Source organism: Oenanthe melanoleuca, chromosome 12 (genome assembly GCF_029582105.1).
Source record: "Oenanthe melanoleuca isolate GR-GAL-2019-014 chromosome 12, OMel1.0, whole genome shotgun sequence".
NCBI classification, from domain to species: Eukaryota; Metazoa; Chordata; class Aves; order Passeriformes; family Muscicapidae; genus Oenanthe; species Oenanthe melanoleuca.
Window position 1 is genome coordinate 11164078 of NC_079346.1, and position 21111 is coordinate 11185188.

A 21111-nucleotide genomic window follows, 5' to 3' on the forward strand; every position below is an offset into this window, starting at 1 on the left:
TCTGGTGTCCCCCCAGAGCATGTGTTTATTTTTAAGGGGAGGGGAGGTGGGAGGCATGTCAAGAGCCATAGCTCAATACTTCCATTTACCACCTCATTACCACCAGCCTTCTACTTTCACTCTGCCACCATGAATGTAGCTCCCATCTGGACAGCAGGGAGCTGTCTGCTGCCACTGGTCCTCCAGACTGCCAGGATCTCTATGTTCTTTGAGGCAAGCAGGATCTTTAATCATCAGATTAAAAAAATCCCACTGTGGATCAGAAAGCATCTGTTGGTGAAGAGCAAGTGGCACAGGAACTTTTTGTGAAGTTCTGCATAACAAAGCTCTGTAATGGGTGGTGCCAGGATTGCTCTGCAGTACAGAAGGAAATTTCACTCACAGTTTTAGGAAAAGAGAGCTGAGGAACACTCAGTAATTTGCCATTAATGTCTGCCCAGCATGTGGGTCTTCTGTTAAAGGCAATGTACTGGGACAAGCCAGTGCTCTGTTCCTCCAGCTGCTGATGTGCTGAGGGCTTTCCCCCTTTTGTCCAGTCTGCATGTTAAATGGTACCAGGTTTTTCTGTAGCTCTTTGCATCTAATGGGGCACCCAAAAAGCACTAATACATTGTTGCTAGAAGTTCCCTTCTCTGGAGTCTGGAGCATCTCTGCTATGAGGAGAGACTGTGGCAGCTGGGCCTGTGTAGTCTGGAGAAGACTGAGAGGGAATCTGTAATCCATACAAACATCTCAATGGCAGGTGCCAAGAGGATGGTGCCAGACTCTTTTCAGTGGTGCCCAGCAACAGGACAAGGAGCAAAGGCCATAAATGAAAATTCAAGAAATTCCACCTCAACATGAGGAAAAATTTCTTTACGTTGAGAGTGGCAAAGCCCTGGAACAGCTGTGCAGGGAGGGCACGGAGACATTCAAATCCCACCTGGATGTGTTCCTGTGTCACCTGCACTGGGTGACCCTGTCTTGGCATGGGTCTGGGCTGGATGATCTCCAGAGGTCCCTTCCCATCCCAACAGGTCTGTGATTGTGTGATTTTCTTTTTAATATTGCTAGTAGCCTCAGTTTAAAAATACTTTTCTCGTGGTTGCTTTCCTGAGTTTGCAAGCTAACTAAACCCACAGCAGTCACATGACTTGGATGAATAATCATATTCAAGTAATTGCTGAGTAATAAATGAGCTTGCTGCCAACACAGAAAATATGGATTTCACTTGTACCACCACCAGGATAGTTGTTACCCCATGGATTACAGTCCAGAGACTTCAGAATGTCCCATTTTACTTGCCTGCACTATTGATCTTGGTGCTGACAATTGCTTGGTTAATCAACCTGAATGTATATTCAACTGGAATCTTTTATCTTCTTTTCTGACAAGCGCTGTTGCTACTACCCCACTTTAGATTACAGCTACGAATAAAAATTTATAAACATTCAATATATTTAATCTAAAATGTAGCCTATTTCTAATGGCAATAACAAAGGTGGTTTTTTTCACATTTTTAACTGTGAAGAACTTCGTGCTAGTTCTTCAACACATTTTAGAAAACTCCAAAGAACAGATTTGTGCCTGTGTATCCGCATCCTTTATTTCTGAATGCATGAAGGTTTCTTTGGTCCTTTCCTCCTCCCCTCAGCGCAGGGCGCGGTGTTCACTGCCGTGCTGCGACGGAATCCCGCGGGGGAGGCAGATCCCTTCCCGCCGCTCCCCTCTGTGAGGGCTCCGGCGGTACCACAAACATTTATTTTCCGACAATCACGGCAATGGGGACGCTGGCCCAGCACCTCCCACCCGGCCCGGCCTCGGCGCCCTAACATGGCGGGCGGGCTGGCGCGATCACGTGGGGCCGGCGCGCGGTGACGTCAGGGCCCCGTGAGCGGAAGTTGTCGGGGAGGCGGAAGCGAGCGCGGGAGGCGGCGGGGCCCATTAAAGCCGACGAGGCGGGCGGGGGGCGCAGCGATCGGGGTCGGGCCGCGGCGGCAGCACCAGGTGAGCCCGGCGGCACTGCGGGCAGCGCGCGGCTAGTGGGGATGGGGCGGGGGGAGCTGCTCGCGGCCCCTCCCCGGCACCGGGGGGGCCGCGGCGGGAAGGCGGCGCTGTCTCGGTGCTCCCGGCCGGCTTTGCACCGGGGCCCGGCTCGTCTGCCCACCCCGAGGCGGGCCCGGGCGGCCGCGCTGCCGGCGCCCAGCTGCCTGGAGCCGGGCCCGGCGCTGCCCTCGGGACAATACAGGGGCTCTCCCCGGGAAGGGGCTCCTCCCCGGGGTACGCGTTTCGCCGGGCCTTTGTGGAGCCGTCTCTGCGGAGAGGCTCGCGGAGGCCGGGGCAGTGCCGCCCGGGGGGAGCGCATTGTCTGCGCCGTGGAGCCGCCGTGCCTCCCCACGGAGCCGGGAGAGGCTTCGGGGCAGCGGGTGGCTCCACGGCGCAGACAATGCGCTCCCCCCGGGCGGCGGGTGGCCGAAGGAGGCGCTGGGTGAAACGCTGCTCTGGGGGTCGCTTTAAACATGAACCGGCAGCCCCGGGACAATTAATGTGACCGAAGAGGCGGCCGAGGAGACTGGCAGTTATTGCGAAAGTAGCTGTCGGTGTGTGTAAAGCCTGAGTCAGTTCTAAGAACTATTAGAGTGGATGTTAGAAGTGCTTTTGTCTGTGAGGGTATAATAAGGTAAATTAAGTGATAGATGCATTATTAGTTTCCATATATACAGTGAGAGACTAATAAATATGGAAATGCCTGATGATTGTACTTAAGACAATTGCATTCCCCCTAAATAGAGGAATTATTTTAGTAGTAAAAAGGCTGACTTAATCTGAAGTAGGATAGTTAACCTCAGCATCAAAATGAGTGTGTCTTACCTAGTAACTCTAGGCCTTTGTTCTCAAATCTGGATTTTTCAGCATTATCTCCTGGAAAACTCTGAATGTTTGCTGATAAGCAGAGCTGTTGTGATCTGTGTGTACGAGGTTTTTATATGTAAACTGAGAACACATGACAGAATGAAGTCTCCCCCAATTGTAAGCAAGCTGTTCTTTGTTTGACACTTGCTGGCATGGAACCTTTAAAGTTTTCAGTATTATTACTGTCTGGCCAGCTCTCGCCTGTGCCTAACAGTCTGTGCAGCCATGTGGGAATTGGGTCTGGGGAAGTGGAGAATTCTCTCTTTAGGGGAATAGTGTGTAAGAAGCTATGCCACAGTATTTGGCTGGCTGTGACTTGAAGGCTGTGGAGGTACCAGTGGTGTGAGTAGTAGCTGCAGCCTAGCTATGATTCCAGTAGAACTGGGCTGCTGGAGTCAGTGTACCCTTCTCTCTCAGGAGCTGAATTTGAGGTTAAAGTGGGTGGAGTCATTTGAATATTCCTTGTTAAATAATCAAGGCTTCGTTGCTGTACTTACTCAGGAAGAACAAGTATACTTTTCTTTCCCCCTCTCCCTTGTGACTCCCAACAGCTGACTGAACACATGACTTGCCCTCCATGCACTAATGAGTGGACCCACCATGCCTGCCTGGCCTGAGTCCTCAGAATTAAAGCACCTCTAATACTGTTAACTTTCAAGCACTGCCTTTTTCTGGGGGTTTTGTTTTTTTTTTCTTTGCTCTTTGTGGTGTTATGTTAATACCCTACATTTGGTGTAGAAAAGCTGTTAGATGGGGCTAATCTGACCCCCTCAATAAGGAAGACTTATGAAATCTGATAGCAGCTTCTTGCTCTCCAAATCTTAGTGTGTGAAGTATAACTGATATGATGGAAGGGACTGGCTGTGTTAAACATTCTTCTTCCCTGTGGTGTCACACACTGGTCCCTGTCCTCAAACTCAAATATTCTGATAATAGCTCAGCGTGGAATCCCAGAATATTTTGAGTTGGAAGGGACACACAAGGATCATAGGAGGTCAGTTCCTGGCCCTGTACAGGACACCCCCACATGTGCCTGAGAGTGTTCAAGTGCTCTTCAGCTCTGGCAGGCCTGGGGCCATGGCCACTTCCCTGGGGAGCCTGTTCCAGTGCTCAGCCACCCTTTGGGTGAAGAACTTTTCCCCTGTATCCAGCCTAAACCTGTTCTGACAAAGCTTCCACCTGTTCTCTTGATCCTGTCACTGGTCACCAGAGTGACAAGGTGGAGAGCAGGACACCCTGAATTGTACCTTTAGGGTGTCGAGTTAAGAATTCAAGTAACTGTGTTGCAGAGTCTGCACTATAGGCATCCTGGCCCTGCTGCTGAAGCCAGGGAATCAAACTCTGAGTGGCACAGACACGTCACAACATTGATAAATCCTTAACTGAAAGTGTAAGATGTACAAGCTCTGCTCTGAAGTGACCTGGGAAAGATATGACTTTGCTTAGTTTGCTAACCAAAATGAAAGCTTGTGAGCAGGAGGGTTACCAGATTTATTTTCTGCAGCACCTTCTTAAAGCTTATGTTTTAAGATACTTGTGTTGGAAGGTTGTGAGAATTACCTGTTGGAGCAAATCTCTGGCAAAGCTTGTCCTTGAGGAAACATGACAATTACCATCAAACCATCTGTGCAAAACTATAAATAGCTCTGTCTCTAACATGTATGGGATTTTGGTCTAACTTCTGTGTGAAAATGAGACTACTTTATGCAGAACTTAACATTTGGCTGTAAACAAAATTGCCTGTTCTTGGTTAGGGTGTGTATTTAAATGCTGTGAGAGGGTTTGCAGGTACCTGGCTCAGGAATAAGGGCCATGAAATAGGGCACTTGGATATTTGCATTCTCTGAAACTGGCAGATGATGTGTTCTCACAGGTACTTATTGTTGCATGTCCCTGCCTTTAGAATATAGCAATTTTGTGTATTAAGTGAAGTAAATTGAACCTTTGTGAAATAAGTACAGAACCCTCACCTTGTATGTTGCCAGGGTTTCCTTATGTCTTTCTGACTTCTCCTTGGCTGTGACCTGACTTGCTCTGAAGCCCTTGTTACTGGGGCCTGATGGACCTAAGATTCCCTTGCAGAGCTGTAGAGTAACTTAAAGATTATAGCCTCCATAGAAGGGAGTCCAGCTAAGACCTTACCTAAATGCTGAACTTGGTTGGGCAGCAGTATGTGCTGCTTTTCTGACAGCAGTCTTGCATCCTTCAGATGCTGGAGTACTTCATTCTTGCACAGCATTGTCTTGATGATTGCAGTTTAATTGTCTGAGTTAGAGTTGAGTTGGCTTCCCTCTGCAGCTTTCTAAAATGATCTTTTGTAGTTGCTGTGTAACAGTCTGCCTTCAGATATAGCTGTGACTGGAGATTGTGAGGATAAGTGTCACTCTGTGCAGCACCAATCCAAACACGAGCTGTGCATCTCAAAACTGAGGTAGGTATGGATAATTAATTGAATGACAATAGTTAAAATACCATGCTTATTTCTGCAGTGAGGGGCTCGATTGCATTCTCTTTAAATGCACCTTGAATAAAGCTTGTAAGCGAGCGTCCAAGGTCAGGAACTGCACATGTGCTGCTCAGAAATAGCAGGCAGTGAAGGGATGCCCCTGTGTCACTCAGTTCCCCTCTGGCTCCCGGTGTGCTTGTTGCTTTTGCTCCCTTGGTAGGGATGCAGCTCCCAGCCCAGCGTGCTGCTGCATTTTGTGCTGGCGGAGCTCTGCCCTGGTGATGTCATCGCTGCTGTGAGCGCTGCTCCTGCGAGGCTGCTCCTCCTCTCCATGCCAGCAACCAGAGCTCTGCCTGTGGGGGAAGCTTTGCCAACACTGCTCTTGCTACCTCATGGTCAATGACCCTGGGAAGGGAAGCAAGCTCATCAAGGCCACTGAAGTGTGTTGATTTGCAGCTTATCTCAAATAGCCTTGATTTCTCATGCCAGGAAACCTGTTTTTGAGGCCATGCCTGTCTTCACAGGGCAGTGAAGCTTCAGGATAGGGTGCACTGCCTTTGAGATGGGATTGAAGTGTAAACCTGTGGCACAGATTTCTAGCTGTATGATTTAAAGCCACTTGATACAGTGAGTGATTTGCTCTTTCTTCTGCATAACCACTTAAAATGACAATTTAACGTGACTAATTGTGTCTAACTGTACTTGCATGAGTTTCAAGCAGAAATTGTTAAATGACATTTAATAGCTCTTTAAAGTCAATTAAAAGTCCCAGTGTTTTTCTTGAGTCTGTCCTGTATACTGTAACTTTGGTCATTTGAGAGACAAGGTAGACTATTAAAGTGGTGGCCATCAACTGGAGCTGCCTTCAGAGCCAACCTGCTTGGAGTACCTGGACCTTGGTTACTGGGGCTACCAGTTTATCTAACAAGTCTGTGCTGAGCCCTTGAACTCTTTCCAGCTGGAAGCAGAATCCTCTTCAAAGTAACCTGTCTGGTGCTTGTCTCCCTCAAGTGGGCTGAGTCACTCGGCTCCCAGACGTGGATAATGATATCTGGAGTCCAAACTGGCACAGCAGTGACATTCGCTCGAGCATGAGCAGTGAGAGGGCTTTAGCTGAGACATGCCCAGGCCTGAGCCTTTCCCCCTGCCTAACAAGATGCCAATTACCCACAGAGTTCTCTTAACCTCACCATGCAAGTCAGGTTTTTATTAGACCTCTGTGGAGCTTCATCTAGAGAATAGGTGACGTGTTCAAGTATTGATGCAGGATCTATGCAAGAGGTATGAGGGTATGAAGTATGAGTGTGAAACTGAGTATCCATAGTGTGAATTCCTTGTTAGTCACTGACTTCAGCTGTCATGGCAAGCTACCTGTTGCACCTGTCCCATCCTGGCATTGAAATACTTGTCCTTCCTGCTCTGCAAACCACATTAGCATAGTATTGAGTGTGTGTAGGATCAAGAGTTCTGCTCGCAGATCAAGGTGAGTTCTTAGATTACAACCTGTCCCTAGAGAAAGCTTCCTCTCTAGAAGACTTATTACTGAGAACAGGACCTCCTGGAAGGAGTAATTCTTTTTGCCATTAGTGTTGATCTGGTGCTTCCCTACATCTGCTAGTAGGATCTCCCATCAATATTTGTCCTTGCTCCTCTGTTGAGTTTCTTATGCTGCAGAAGACGCAATATTCACTCTCTGATCTGAATATCAGGTGTTAGTTACAGCCTCTGGCAGACCTCCTAAGGGCTGTCATTTGACTTGGTCAAAGTCTCCTTTTAGTCTCTTGTTTCCTGCCCAGCCTCTAGGAACTCTGGCAGCCAGGAGTGGATAAACAAGGCTTGTTTACCACTGACAAGGTCTAAGATCTGGGCTTTGCTTACCATTGCGAAAGTTATCTATTTGTGTTTCTGAAACTGAAAGCATGACAGGAGTGTGTGAAAACTTAAACTCTAGTCAAAACTAGAAATGAATCTGAGCACTTAGAACATTCTGTCAGATATGGTAGAAATCTAACAACTCAACTTTTTGTCAGTGGCCTGGCTAACTTAGAATATTTTGATTTGGACAGCCTTATCTTCTGGACTCATAGATTAAAACCCAGCTGCCTCTGGCACTGTTTGTTTTATTGAAAGCAATAAGGGAATTGTCACTCACGGTATGGCCTGATGTGAGAACTGTGCTGGGCTTTTTATATTCATGTCAGAGTTACTAAAACTGTTGGGTGGCTCCACTAGCTGGGTGGCTGTGTGCCAGGCGGCCAACAGACACCACTGTATAAACTGGGCTGTATGAGCACTATAGCCGTGTTCCAGCTGGTTCAAGATTTATTTTACTGAGTGGAAAGCTGTCCACCAAGGAGGCCATCGTGGTAGAGGCATCATGGAAGCTGTGCTGGTGTAGCTGCAGTGCTTTGCGTAGGCAAGGCCCTTAGTCAAGACACATGGCTTGTTGCCTAGTGTCTCCCAGCAGCCAGCTATGTGCTCAACTCTCCTCCCACATCCTGAGATTGTCTCCCCCAGGGCAGAATAGGGGAAGTTAAGCTTGCTCTGATAAAGGGGGAGGGGTGTTAAAGCAAGCATGCCTGTTCTTGTAACAGCTTCGTCCTTGGGGGAAATCTGCAGGGAACTACCTGGAATCCTGTGGGATTTAAAAGGGGAACTGCGCCTTCCTGGAAGGTAGGGGCACAGCAATAATGATTCTTGAATGACATGGCATTCTTGACATTATTTGAGCCTCCAAGAGAAGGGTAGCAGAAGATCTTGCTATCCATCTGTTAGGGTATATCTGCCCAATCCTGAGAGGATATTTTGTGGTGTAAGGGTCATTTAGCTACTGGAGGAATCAGTAGACTAAAACTTCATGACTGGAAACATCCAGCTTTCAGTGAAGCTTCTGGGTTTGGCTTTCTTGTAAAGATGTCTTCCGATAAACTGAAGATTTCTACTTCAGCAGCTTTGCTTTCTGGAAATCCTGGTCTTGTTAGTGTGTAGCATTAGCGTCAAAAGGATCTTCCTGAACTCCTGCCACAGCTGCAGTCTCCCATACCCGTGGAGATGATGGGAATCATCCCTAGGTTGTTGAGGAGCAAAGTGATCCGTCCAAGGTGGCTGCCCAGCATAGCTGGCTGCATCCCTGGGGACATTTTCTTCACTCCCTTCCTTCCATTGCTTTGGCTGAGTGTGATTATCACCTAGGAGAATCCTACATGTGCTCCTGTGATCTTAGGCTTAACAGCAGTCTGGGCAAAGTATTGTTCCCGTAGACAGCAAGAAGTGTCCTCCAGACCTTTCCCACTGCTCCTAAGAATACTGTTGGTCTGACTGAACATGGAAAAACATATGCTGTGGTACTGTAAGCAAATGCATTTTCATGCTTCTTTTGCTCCCACTTGCAAACCATGAAGTCAGATCAACCTGCGTCCTCATGAGAAGGTGGCTGTTGTGATATATAAACCAGTTTTTTGCATTAGGGTTGGGGTCTAGTCCCACGTAGTTTGGACTTTTCTAGAGTAGAGTCATAATTCATTATGGCAGCTTTACAGCCAAAAACTTGTTCAGTTCCACAGGTAGTATTTAAACTTCGTGCAGCATAGAACAACTCTCATCTAGAGAAATGCCAAGAGGTGTAATAGGCCTGTGAATCAGTGAGGCTTAGATTGAAGAGCTTGGCTTTCAGAACTTGGGCTTTGAGCCTAACTGATCATATGCATCAGCGCCTCTCAGGAATGCAGCTCTCCAAATCTCAGCCCTAAGGGAGCCACAGCAGAGCTGAGACCTCTGGCAGGGCAGACCCCTTCTCATGTGCAAGTCCTGTGATTTCATTGCCAACATGGCTCCTACCAATGGCATTGCTTCTGCCTCCATTGTGTTGTCTGGACTCTGGCAAGGTGGGTGTTGGCATGTCTCCTTCCAGTGAGCAAGGTCCTTGCCCACATCAGGGATGTGTGATAGAGCCTTCAGCTGAGGATTAAGGGGATGTCTGAGGCAAGCTAAAATCTTACTCACACTGATAGGAGTGTCTTACCCAGCACTGGCTCTGGAGCTTCCTTGATCACACCAAGAATCTATAATGCTCAAAAGTGTTCCAAAGCTTCTGTTTCCCAGCTGAGTTTTCTGCTGTTTCTCCAAGCTGCATGTGGCCCCATCATTCTCTTCCTTTGGTGCTGAGCTGTCTTAAGAGCATGTTACCCATGAACAGGACACAGCAGACTATTTGCGTAGGCCCAGTGTCAGCTCCATCTGGGAGCTACTTCAGACCATGTCAGTTGGCTTTTAGCACCGTGTCACACCAGTTTGGTGCCCGTGTTGAAGCAGACAATGAATAGAGCTTGAAGCCATGTGGCTGAGCTGCTGCTGGTGGTTCCTAAGCTTCAGTTAGTTCCAGAGCAGCTGTTCCAGCACTGGAGGCTGCAACTCCACCCTCAAAAGGAGGTGGAAACTTCCTGCGGACAGCTGTAGTCTAAAAAGCTAATTCCTTTGGAATACTGAACGATGTTCTAAGATTCAGTTCTCATCTGAGCAGTGTCAGTGTGCTAGCAGGCATCTAAAGCTCTAGGCTGTTCTTCAAGAAGGTGAAGTTTTTGGCATAGGACTCTCAGATATACTGGGATATACTGGACAGTGTATTTACACCTGACAGCTTGCAGTATGTTTTACACAAGGTATCAAAAATTAAGTTGTAGCTGAGGCTTCCAGCTCCATGAACAGAGGTAATTTCTGCCTCACAGGGTTGTCTGGGAAAGGTACCAACTGGACAGAAGCCTGCTCTTGGTGGAGCAGTAAGCAGCAGGCAGCTGAGCTGCTCCTCTTGAGGAGGGAATGAGGAGCTGTGCTTGAGCTTTTGGCTGGGTACCAGCAGGAGGTAATATATTGGTTAGAACAGCAACATAAATGTGTTGGGAAGAAGGAGGTGGAAATCAGTTTTAAGATGCTACTGATAGAACAGCAGTTAGAGTGTACCCTTCAGTGTAGCTGTCACAGGAATATCCTGCCAGCTGCTTTTGGTGTGGGCTCTGCTTGAACTGATTGCTGCTCCATGGTGCATCTGTGAGGCCTGAAGGCACCTCTGATTGCATGGACTGCAGAAGCCCATTGCCCTCAAAAACAACCTATTTACAGGGAGCAGTTCTTGCAAGTTGTCAGCCCAAATGACAAGATGTTCCTGATTTCCTTTTTAGACACAGCACGTGTCCCCACTAAAAGTGAGGCTTTTCTCAATGGTATTTTCCAGTGAACTGGGGAAGCTGAGCTGCTGATAGTCATGGGAGTAGAAGAGAGTACTGTCCTGCTTGTGTAGCCTTTGTCAGTGAAGACTCAACCTGCTATTACAGCTTCCTATGCTCCTGTAGTAGTCGTCAGTGTGAGGATGCTGGATACATGTCCCACGTGTAGAGCACCCAGGTTTGGTAAGGAAAATATGCAGGCTCTGTAGCAGTCAAAAACATCAAAGGCAGTCATATTTCTAGTTTCTTCCTTGAAGGGAGCTTGGCATCTCTTAAGCCATATTGATATGAAATTAGCAGCCCCTGCTGATTGTCTTCTGGCTACTGCTGTGCCCAGCTGAAAAGGCAGGACTTCTGTCCTCCTTGTGGGCTACTGTGTCACTCTTGGCAGAATGCAAGTGTCTTGTTAAATGTTGGTATCTGTTGGTCTCAGATTTGTGTTGAACTCTTCAGGCAGTCACTTGTAGCTTTGTATTGGTTGACACCTCATTAGCAATGTCTGTGTGACCAGCCAGTGGGAACCAAACTGTTGTTAAATTGTGACTGGTAAAGCTTGTTCAGCCCCATCTGGGGCTCTGCTGCAGTTGGAGTTTGAGGCTTCAATACAAAGGGTGTCTGGGCTGCTCGGACATTCTGCAACTGTGACTCTGGTTAACTAATGGCAATAACAGGCCATGCCCTTCCTCAGGATGAGACCTTGCTTTTTCAGAGTAGCTGAAAAATTGGAACAAATTCATATATCTACTCAAAGGTTTAGCTAAAGCATAGCACAGTGTGATTGTGGCACAAGTGGTATTTGCCAGGCTGTTTGGTGTGCTTGGTCCTCTAAAAACAGGATAAACGTTCAGTGACCGTCTCATTTCAGTGAAGCTCTAAGCAGGCATAAGCCCTTGAGATGCCAGATGTGCTAGAGAGCTTGCTACTTTTGAGAGGGAACGGTTCAGTCTGACTGAGCTGGTCCTGAATCATATTTCTAGATTCAATTTCCTTGAAGAAATGCTGAACCCAGTGAGGGAGGAGGGAGGGAATAAAAATAGCTCTCTGTAGTACAGAGACATCCATGCAAGAGAACAGTGAGTAGATGTGCTGTTTCTGTGTCAAAAGTGCACTTAGCTGCATTTTGGGACACTTTTCCCACGTTTCAGGACAGAAGGTTCTTCCGGAGCACAAGGGTAGCTCTTGTCAGGTCACTGTGGTGAGCATGCTGTTGTATGTGGTAGCCCCTAATGGAGACCTGATCTATCCACATCAGCTTGTTCACAGTGAGTGTTTTTGCTAAAGGTCTTGTGGGAAAGTGGAAGCTTTGCTTATTGGCCACAGTACCCAGAACAGAGCTGCAGTGCTTCAGGTTCAAATACACCTTTTTGTGGGATACCTGCTTACTCTTGTGCTGCCTTCTGGGACAGGGAGCAAAACTAGGCATCCATAACTCTTGAGTTTAGTTCTGCTCAATGCCTGCTGCCCTACCACTTTGTGATTTGTTGGTGACAGAGGACACTAAGTTAGATGTGCTGTCCAACATCCTTACTTCAGCGCTGAGCTGGCTTCTAGCAGAAGGTGCAGGTGGCAGGCTGATCGCTGTAGTATCAGGGAACTCCTGGTCAAACATTCCAGCCTCTATAGACATGCTAGAATTGTGATTTCAACTGTTCAATAGCAAAGCTGAAACAGTAAAGACTGCTCAACAGCTTCAAAACTGGGATGGGTATTCTGCTGCTTAGGGAGCCTTGTCTTCCATGGAGGTGAGATTCCCCTAGGGCTGGATGCTTTCACACTAAAATTGTCCATGAACAACTTAGAATATTCCTTTTGCAAGGCCTGCTTCTGTTAAAGCATAGCTAATCTGAGGTCTGGTGAGCCATCAACGCAAACTACTACTGTTCCTTGCTTGTACCAACCCAATTAATATTAAAATGCCTGCATTGTGACTTGACACGTGAACATCTCTAAGGAATTCATAACCTTCCATTTCTGCTTTGAGTTAAAGCAGCTGTCTTAATATAGCAAGGGAAAGGACAGTTGTAATGTACTCTGAAGCAACAAGGGAAACTTAATTAGACTTGGCATAGGCTTTATTTGCTCTTGCATCTGAGCTGTAGTGCTATGAAGCTTCATTGGATGAGTTTTGACTCTTGCTTTCAGATCAGCTAAGCCAGTGACACTTGCAGGTTAGGTGTTAGAGATTTTCCCATGCTACTCCTGCAGGTGAGCTTTAAAGGTAATAACAGTATTGTGGGAAAGAATGTGCTATACCAGCTTAATTTCCTGAGGGTCAGCATATCATTAATGGCTTATTTGCTTAGAGGATAGGCATTAAAAATAGAGTGGAAGGTCTCCTCTCCTGTATTAGAGACAGCTGTGTCATTTCTTTGGCACCAGTTAAGCCAGGAGGAGGAATGATGCTGATGATCAGGTCTTGGCTGATGTGGAGTGTCTGGTGGCTCCTGAGCAGGGCTGGTTGGGTGTGCTGCTGTAGGCTGTGTTCTGAGCAGTCATGCAGATGATCTCGCTCAAATGGATTTTATGCAGTGTGAAACAGAGCTGAGTCTTGGATCAAATCTTAACAAACAAGTTTTTCTTTGTGATACCTCTGAAAAAGGAAGTGTGTGTTCAGAAGTGCTCCTGGGACTGGACACAAGCCCCATGTGAGCTCTTACACTGCCATCTGAAGGGTGTGTGCCTCAACAGGGTGCTGCCCTGGAGTAAATGTGTCAAATACCATAAAGCAAGACAAGCTGCATTATATAGTGCAGAATAATCTTAGGCTGGAGTCCCACTGACTCAGCACTATCTCAACTCAACCATTTTCTATGGAACCTGAAGATGTTTCCTTGTTGTACTGAGCAAAAAAAAACTCTGGAGTGTTGGTCTGTTTATACCTGCAATGAGAAGATTATTAAAGAGGGCTTGGCCCATCAACTGTCTAGGCTTCAAGGCAGCATCAGTTAAGACTGGTAGAACAAGGGTGTGAGACTGGGCAGTGTCCACTGCTGGTCCCTGGCAGGGCTGGGGTTCCTTACTGTCTCATGGCCCATACCAAATATGCAGCTGTGGCAGCTCCTCCTGTGCTATGGCTCATATCCGTTGCATCACCTGGGGTGGAAGCTGAGTGTCTCACCTGCCTGGTGTTGGTGGGGCAGTGACAGCCCTTCACACTGCTGGGTAGCCTGTCAGCTATGACAAGAAGGCAGTGTCAGCTCTGACTCAGCCTGACTTCCTATGTTTGCAGGTGGTTGCTCAGCTGAGTTACTTCTAAGGTAATGAATCTTGACAGAGCAGTTTTCCCTCCCCTCATAGTGGGACTTCAGGCTATGTTGAACTTGGGAGATAAGCATCCAGTGTGATTTAGTGTTGCAATTTAGGGCTGTGCAAATCCTTCTCTAAGCATGAGAACTAATGCCAGCTTGTCCAAAGCTGCTTCAAATACCAGGAGGCAGTGAGCTGCAGCAGCAAGTGATATTGGAAACACTCTGAGGAAAATAGAAGCAGTTCCCAGAAGCATGCTGGATTCTGGCACAGCCACTCCTGGGTGAGTTGTTTTCCTCTGTCCTGAGGAAATCAGGTGACTTGCACTGGACTTGAACCTATGCAGATGTTTTTCATGACAGTTCAGTGTACACAGCTGTCTTTAAACTGTTTTAAAGCTCTGTTCATTTGCTTCTTGCTCCATCCGGGCTGCTTATGCTGACAAGTGTCACTTGTTATGTGCTTTGCAAACACAGGAGGTGCACAGGAGAGCTTCTGTGGTCTGTTGTCCCCATGGCTGGCTATAGGGGAGACAAGCTATGGTGTGTGGATCTTGGCAAGAGCAGAAGCAGAGCTGAATGTTGGTGTTGTTGACAACTTTGGGCTGGCTCTATCTTGGTGTGCATAGCTGGGCTGTCAGTTGGATCAGTGAACAGTGCAGTCTACTGGAAAAGGGAGGTGTTGACACTTGGTGAAACTGTCCTCCACATGCTCTTTGGCATCTGCTAACACCCATCTAAGGGTGGCATCAGCCTGTAAAGCTCACCTGCAGGAGTAGCATGGGAAAATCTCTAACACCTAACCTGCAAGTGTCACTGGCTTAGCTGATCTGAAAGCAAGAGTCAAAACTCATCCTATGAAGCTTCATAGCAGGGGCAGCGCAGCCCCTTCCCTGCTCCCACCCCACCTCCGCGCCTCGCAAGGCCTGGGGAGTGCGGATGAACCGTCGGCCGCGCAGGCTTTGGGTTATTTTGGGGCAGAGTGGCTGGAAAGCTGCCTGGCAGGAAAAGATCTGGGGCTGTTGGTTGACAGCAGCTGAACGTGAGCCAGTGTGTGCCCAGGTGGCCAAGAGGGCCAGTGGCATCCTGGCTGTGTCAGCAATGGTGTGGCCAGCAGGACCAGGGCAGTGATTGCCCCCCTGTGCTGGGCACTGTTGAGGCCACAGCTCAAACCCTGGGTTCAGTTTTGGGCCCCTCACTACACAAAAGACATTGAGGGGCTGCAGTGTGTCCAGAGAAGGGAAATGGAGCTGGGGAAGGGGCTGGAGCACAAGGCTCCTTGGGAGTGGCTGGGGGTGTTTAGTCTGGAGAAAAGGAGGCTCAGGGGGGAACTTATGACTCCACAACACCTGAAATGAAGATACAGCAAGCTGGGGGTTGGGCTCTTCTCCCAGGTAACAAATGACAAGATGACAAAATGGCCCCAAGTTATGCCAGAGAGATTTAGATTGGATATTAAGGAAAATTTCTTCACTAAAGGCACTGTCAAGCCCCAGAATGGGCTGCCCAGGTCAGTGATGGAATCACCATCCCTGGAGGTGTTTAAAAGCCGTGCAGTTGTGGCACTGAGGGACATGAGTTAGTGGTAGCTTGGCAGTGCTGGGCTAATGGTTGGACCCATTGGATGATTCCAGAAGCTTTCCTAACCTAAAGAGCCCTGTGACTGTGAGGTGGGTGCAGTCCAAAAAGTTGTTAGCTGTAGGTGCATCACTACAGTGGCTGCAGGGGTGCTCCTTCAGCTTCTGCAGCATTCACTGACACAAAGGCTAAAGCACGTCATATCTTCTAACCCTCAAAACTTGAGATGATTAAGATCTTCTGCAACTGGACTGCATCTAGTGAGAGGCTCTTACAGCTTGAAGCCTCCTGTAGTAGTGGGGTGAAATGGGTGTGGTTATCTAGCATCTTTAGTCTGTTGTGTATCCCAGGAAGCACATAGCATCAAGCTGCTTGGAAGACATATATCTCTGTTGTGTAGAAGCTAAGGCCTCCTTAGCTGTAAAAATCAGGAATAGCTCCTGAGGAATAGGAGTTGTGTGTTGTAATGAATGTGGTATAGCAAGATGGGAATTTTATAGGGTAAGCAAGTCCATATGTAAGGGCTTAATGTCAAGGCTTTTTGAAGTCAAGTAGCACAGCTATAGCATTTTGTGGCTCCCCTTGCTGTACTGAACCTGCAGGGCTCCTTCAGGGAAGCCAAGAAATCCTTGTGTTGTGGATCAAAACGGGGTCTGTGATCTGATCCAGCACATAAAAGTGGCTGCCCCTCCAGAGGTGTGGAGAAGGGCCTCATTGGTAGGAAGAGTGTGCTCAGCCACTGGCAAGACCTTGTACTTGCTCTCACCATGCTAAGGTATATCCAGAATTGTATTCAGGCCTGCTGCAGCTGATGAACTTGTAGCTGCCTCACTGATCTGAAGAAGAGCAAATAAATGTGGAGCTCTGAAGCTCAGCTCTCTTGCTAATTGGATAGACCATTAGTGGTCCATGAAGTTGAAGGATGCAACTAAACAAACAAGTCATCATCTAATGGAGTAGATGACCAGCAATCGACTGCATGTTGAGATTTGTCACTGTAACCTTATTACACCAAAGCTGAGGTGGCAGTAGTCCGCTTCCTGTGCCCTTAGAGAAGCCACAGTCTGGTAGCAGTTTGCTTTGTAATTCAGCTGCCCTGTGTGGCTGTTACAACTGATTTAACCACAACATGTCCTTGGGATTTGGTTCTTTCACACTGCACAGCTGCTAGAGAAAGCTACCACTTCTCCAAGCTCATGATGGAGGAAATGTGGGGGGTTTTTTTCTTTTTTTCTTTTTTATTTTTTCTTTTTTTTTTTTTTTTTTCCTGGGAAACTACTTAACAGCACAAAAAATCTTGAGTGTGGTATTAGACATGTGCCTGCTTACCCTTTACTTTGTGGCATGTGTAAGAATTATTAGCCTGTGTTGGGAGCTGGTATGATTTACTGCACTGCCTCAAGTCAAGGGAGATGGTCTGGGCTAGTATATCTACCAAATGGCCTGGAAATAGGATCCAGGAGGGTCTTGGTACAGTAAATGACAAGTGCTTAGCTCATCTACCTCTTGGTATTAAATTGCCACTCCTGGTCTGATATGGCCCATCCTGTGCAGTGGGCAGACACCTGGTCAGTGCTGAGTGTAGCCTTGAACTGGAGTCTGGTTTCAGGACTGCTGGGCCCTGCCTGTTGCTGGCTCCTTGCTGAGAGTCAGGTTTCTCAGACATCAGACTTGCTGCTTGCTTTCTTGAGGAATTGCATACAAATGGTTTATAATGGGATTGTTCTTCCTTTCTAGTGTGAAAGATGACTTCTAGGAAGAAAGTGTTACTGAAAGTCATCATCCTTGGAGACTCTGGGTAAGTGGAAGAGCCTTTAAGCTGCTAATCTCTCTCTGTCTAGAGCAGTGCTCTTGACTAGTGGGAGCCTGGATGTACTGTAAGAAATTAGCAGTGCTGGGAGGAGAGATTTTACAGCCCGTGATAGCTGTGTTACATCACAGTCTAAGAACTCTTCCCTGCCCTCTGTCTTGAATGTGTCCCTACAGTTTAGTATCTTGAGGTCCTGCCAAAATATTAAATGGGGAAAAGTGGTGGGCAGACCACTGCAGTAGCAGAGCAGAATAGCCTTTTGCAAGGAGGACATGTGTTGTTGAAATGAGTGTTTTAAAAAAATAAAAAGAAAAACACTAGTAAGCATTCTTAGGTCACTTCCTAAAATTCTGTCTCTGTCAGGACATAGTCTGTACCAAGCCATCTGCTTTGCTTCTCTGGGCTAGCTGGAGAGCACACCCCTTGGAGTGAAAGGCTTTGCTCTGTTCTCTCAGCAAGGAGTCTGCTCTGCTGTCACAGGTTACTTGCTGTGCAGGCTGTAACCTGATTCCCATGACATAAGCCTTATTTATACCACTGTCCCCAGCAAGCTGTTATTCAGAGTGTTTCAGCCACACAGAGGGCATGTGAGCCTCTAAGCTTGCTCCCTGGGGAGGATCTCCACCTCTGGGTGCCTAGCAGATGTGTTTGTGAGCTGTTGCTATCTGAGATTTGTCTGTTTTTCCACCTCCTCCTTCTGCAGAGGCTGAAGATTACTGTTTGTGATGGGCTTCTCTGAAGCACTTCATCTTCCAAAATTGCCTTCATGGTCATAATGTGATATCAGCTCCTTACCAAGGATCAGATTAGTGATGGGGAAGTGAGGTTTCTCAGGATGTAATCCTTTGTATCCTTGGGTAGCTAATGCTCTTACTCAGCTGGTGCCTCAGCATCTCTTGGTGTGCAAGCCCCTTCTTGCAGAGGTGGGTGCTTTTTTCCTGGTTGAAAAGCCAGGAGGTTATGGCAGTGAAGAGCACTGGAATGTTCTCTTCAGGGTGGTTAACTCAAATATTGTTGTAGAAACAGCCTACCAAGTCTTTCTTCTGTGTGTTCCTGTGCAGGGTGGGAAAGACATCGCTCATGAACCAGTATGTGAACAAGAAATTCAGTAACCAGTACAAGGCTACGATAGGTGCAGACTTCCTGACAAAAGAAGTGATGGTGGATGACAGGCTAGTGACAATGCAGGTAAGGGGGGACTCTGCTCCCTGCTGCAAGGGGTGCCATCACCCCACTCATGTGGAAGCATCTGCTCTGGGGCAGCCCAGACTGGTGTAAGGGTCAGTGTACTGGGTGTGAATCTTGTTTGCACTGAGCTTCTGTTAGACATAATGCTTCTGGGCTTCTCTACAAATTTTTGCATGGGCTGAACAAGGAAACACAAAGATTAATCTGGGTTCAGCTAACAACAGCGTTTCTAGGCTCTGTTTAAAAAACTGGATTTGGTACTGTCAGTAAACTAGATCTTGTTAGAAACATTGACTTCCCTAGTACTCAAGAACTGGAAAGGGCTGGGAAAAGACTCCCAAGGTCAACCATTCATGTCACCCCAAGTCCTGTGGGTGTAGTGTTAACCTGCTAGCCTCTTTATGTCTCTAGTATCTGAAGCTTTCATCTCTCCATGGTGAAACTGATTGCAAAGCAGCAAAAGCTGCAGCCATCAGAAGAGTGTTTGGACTCTGCTGGTATCCAGGTGCATTCAAGCACTGCAGGCAGGTCACCTGCTGATCCTAATACCCAAGTCCTGCTTGCTCAGGACAAGGATATGTCTGTCCCTGCCTGAACACAAAAAGGGTCAACTATCTTTAGAAGGTGTTTCTGGCTTTTGATGCTTAGTGTCTACAGAAATCCCCAAGCCTTCAGGTGCTGTTCTCTGCCTAGCTGGGACTGTATATGCCTGGTTGGGGAGTTTTAGAATTAATGCCCTAATTGCAGACTGTGTCAGACTAGAACTGGCTTCTCTGCCCTGTCTTTTGCTCTAGATATGGGATACAGCAGGCCAAGAACGGTTTCAGTCTCTGGGAGTTGCCTTCTACAGGGGAGCAGATTGCTGTGTGCTGGTATTTGATGTCACGGCTCCCAACACGTTCAAAACCCTAGACAGCTGGAGGGACGAATTCCTCATTCAGGCCAGTCCAAGGGATCCTGAGAATTTTCCTTTTGTTGTGCTGGGAAACAAGATTGACCTAGAAAACAGACAAGTGAGTACTGGGACTTACTAACCTCCTCTTAAGAAATTGCTGGGGTGGGAGACCTTGTAGAAACACAGGAGGGTTACCTGAGAAACGGGAGTGGGAGGTGCCTGAGAGTGGCTCAGATGTTGTCTGCCACCGGAGAAGGGTTTCTCCTGCCTGGAGAGGTCAGAGCACAGCATGCTCCTGCCCACTGGTGGAAGGATTGCAGCAGCTTGCTGGAGAGGTGCAAGGAAGGGAGCTGCTTCTCCTCCCCCTGCTGTGCTGAGCAGCTCCCATGGGAACCGGCCAGTGCCCTGAGGTCTCATTGCTATGGGCATGGTCCTCCTTGCCCTGGGACTGGGTCTGTTGGGAGATGGGAAGTGGTCTCCTGTGTTCTGTTTCAAGGCTGCAGCTTTGAGGTCAGAGCTGCTCAGGCTGGACATGAGGGATCTCTGGCCTTGCCCTGAAAATAAAACCCCTCCCTGCACAGCAGAAGGTAGTGATGCTGCTCTCTGTCCACCCAGGTCACCACAAAACGGGCACAAGCCTGGTGCTACAGTAAAAACAACATCCCCTACTTTGAAACCAGTGCCAAGGAGGCCATTAATGTGGAACAAGCTTTCCAGACGATTGCACGAAATGCACTTAAACAGGTAGGGAGGGGGCCAGTGTGCAGCCCTGTGCTGGTGCTGTGGGCAGCCTGGGGCTCACCCCAGCCTTCCCCAGCTCCTTGTGTGCTGGGAGCTGTCTGCAGAGCCGTGGCATTAATTAACTCCTCCTTCTCTCCCACTAGGAAACCGAAGTGGAACTTTACAATGAATTCCCCGAACCCATCAAACTAGACAAGACTGACCGAGCGAAGGCTTCTGCGGAGAGCTGCAGCTGCTGAGGGGAGTGGGAGGGGTTGAGCACAGTCCTTCACAAATGAATATCACACTTAGGCCTTCAAACACACAGCCCCTCTTCTGTGTTTAAAATGAAATTACAAAAAAAAAAAAAAAAAATTGCATCTCCAGCTGCCAAAATCCACCCATCTCTCATGAGCATCTGAGTCCTGCGCTTCAGAGCTCACGTCCCCACACCATCCACATCACACTTCATGGTAACAGACCTTTCTCTTAGTTTAAAATGGAAACTCTTATGTATGTTGGGAACTGAATCTAATTCCAGGTGTCCAATGGAGAGAAACTGTTTACAGGTAATCTGTGTAACAAGTTACATTTTTAACTGTCTCGTGTTTTCCCCGTGAAGGCTGCAACTGGAAAGGCTGATTACCCATAGTTCATTGCAAGCTCAGCACTCAGTCAGACTAGGTTGAGTTTTGTATGTATCTCTGTTAATGCTTGTTACTTTTAACTAATCAGATCTTTTTACAGTATCCATGTATTATGTAATGCTTCTTTAGGAAAAATCTTATAGTACATGTTAATATATGCAACCAATTAAAAATGTATAAATTAGTGTAAAATTCCTGAATTACATGTTCAAGTACTGAAACACAGGTTGTGTAGAAAGTGAGGAGGACACTTGTGACCTGCAGCGTGCTAGCAACACAGAGTCCAGATAGAGGCAGTATTCTGTACAGTAGAGATGAACTATGTAAGCCTTCTTGTTTTGAGGCCAAAAAGGCTTCATTTTCTGGAAAAATCTGTCTGGCTTCCTTGTATCTAAATTCTCAGATTTGCATAACAGCATTGATATGCACACTGGATTATTGGATTTAAAATTAAATACAGCTATGAAATGA

The 21111-nt window shown here is 47.4% G+C and overlaps 1 protein-coding gene across 3 annotated transcripts; it reads left to right on the top strand.

The window, feature by feature from the left end:
• The first annotated feature begins 1866 nt into the window (after window positions 1-1866).
• Window positions 1867-21111, top strand: RAB7A (RAB7A, member RAS oncogene family). Of its 3 annotated transcripts, none has more exons than XM_056501753.1 (6): window positions 1867-1986; window positions 17118-17178; window positions 18252-18378; window positions 19173-19391; window positions 19889-20017; window positions 20158-21111. In XM_056501753.1, exons 2-6 carry the CDS (start codon window positions 17126-17128, stop codon window positions 20251-20253), a joined length of 624 nt encoding a protein of 207 aa, XP_056357728.1. In that variant the 5' UTR covers window positions 1867-1986; window positions 17118-17125; the 3' UTR covers window positions 20254-21111. The 3 variants fall into 3 exon arrangements, with proteins under 3 accessions (XP_056357728.1, XP_056357730.1, XP_056357729.1); XM_056501755.1 differs by lacking the exon at window positions 1867-1986 and adding an exon at window positions 2120-2579; XM_056501754.1 differs by lacking the exon at window positions 1867-1986 and adding an exon at window positions 7895-8011.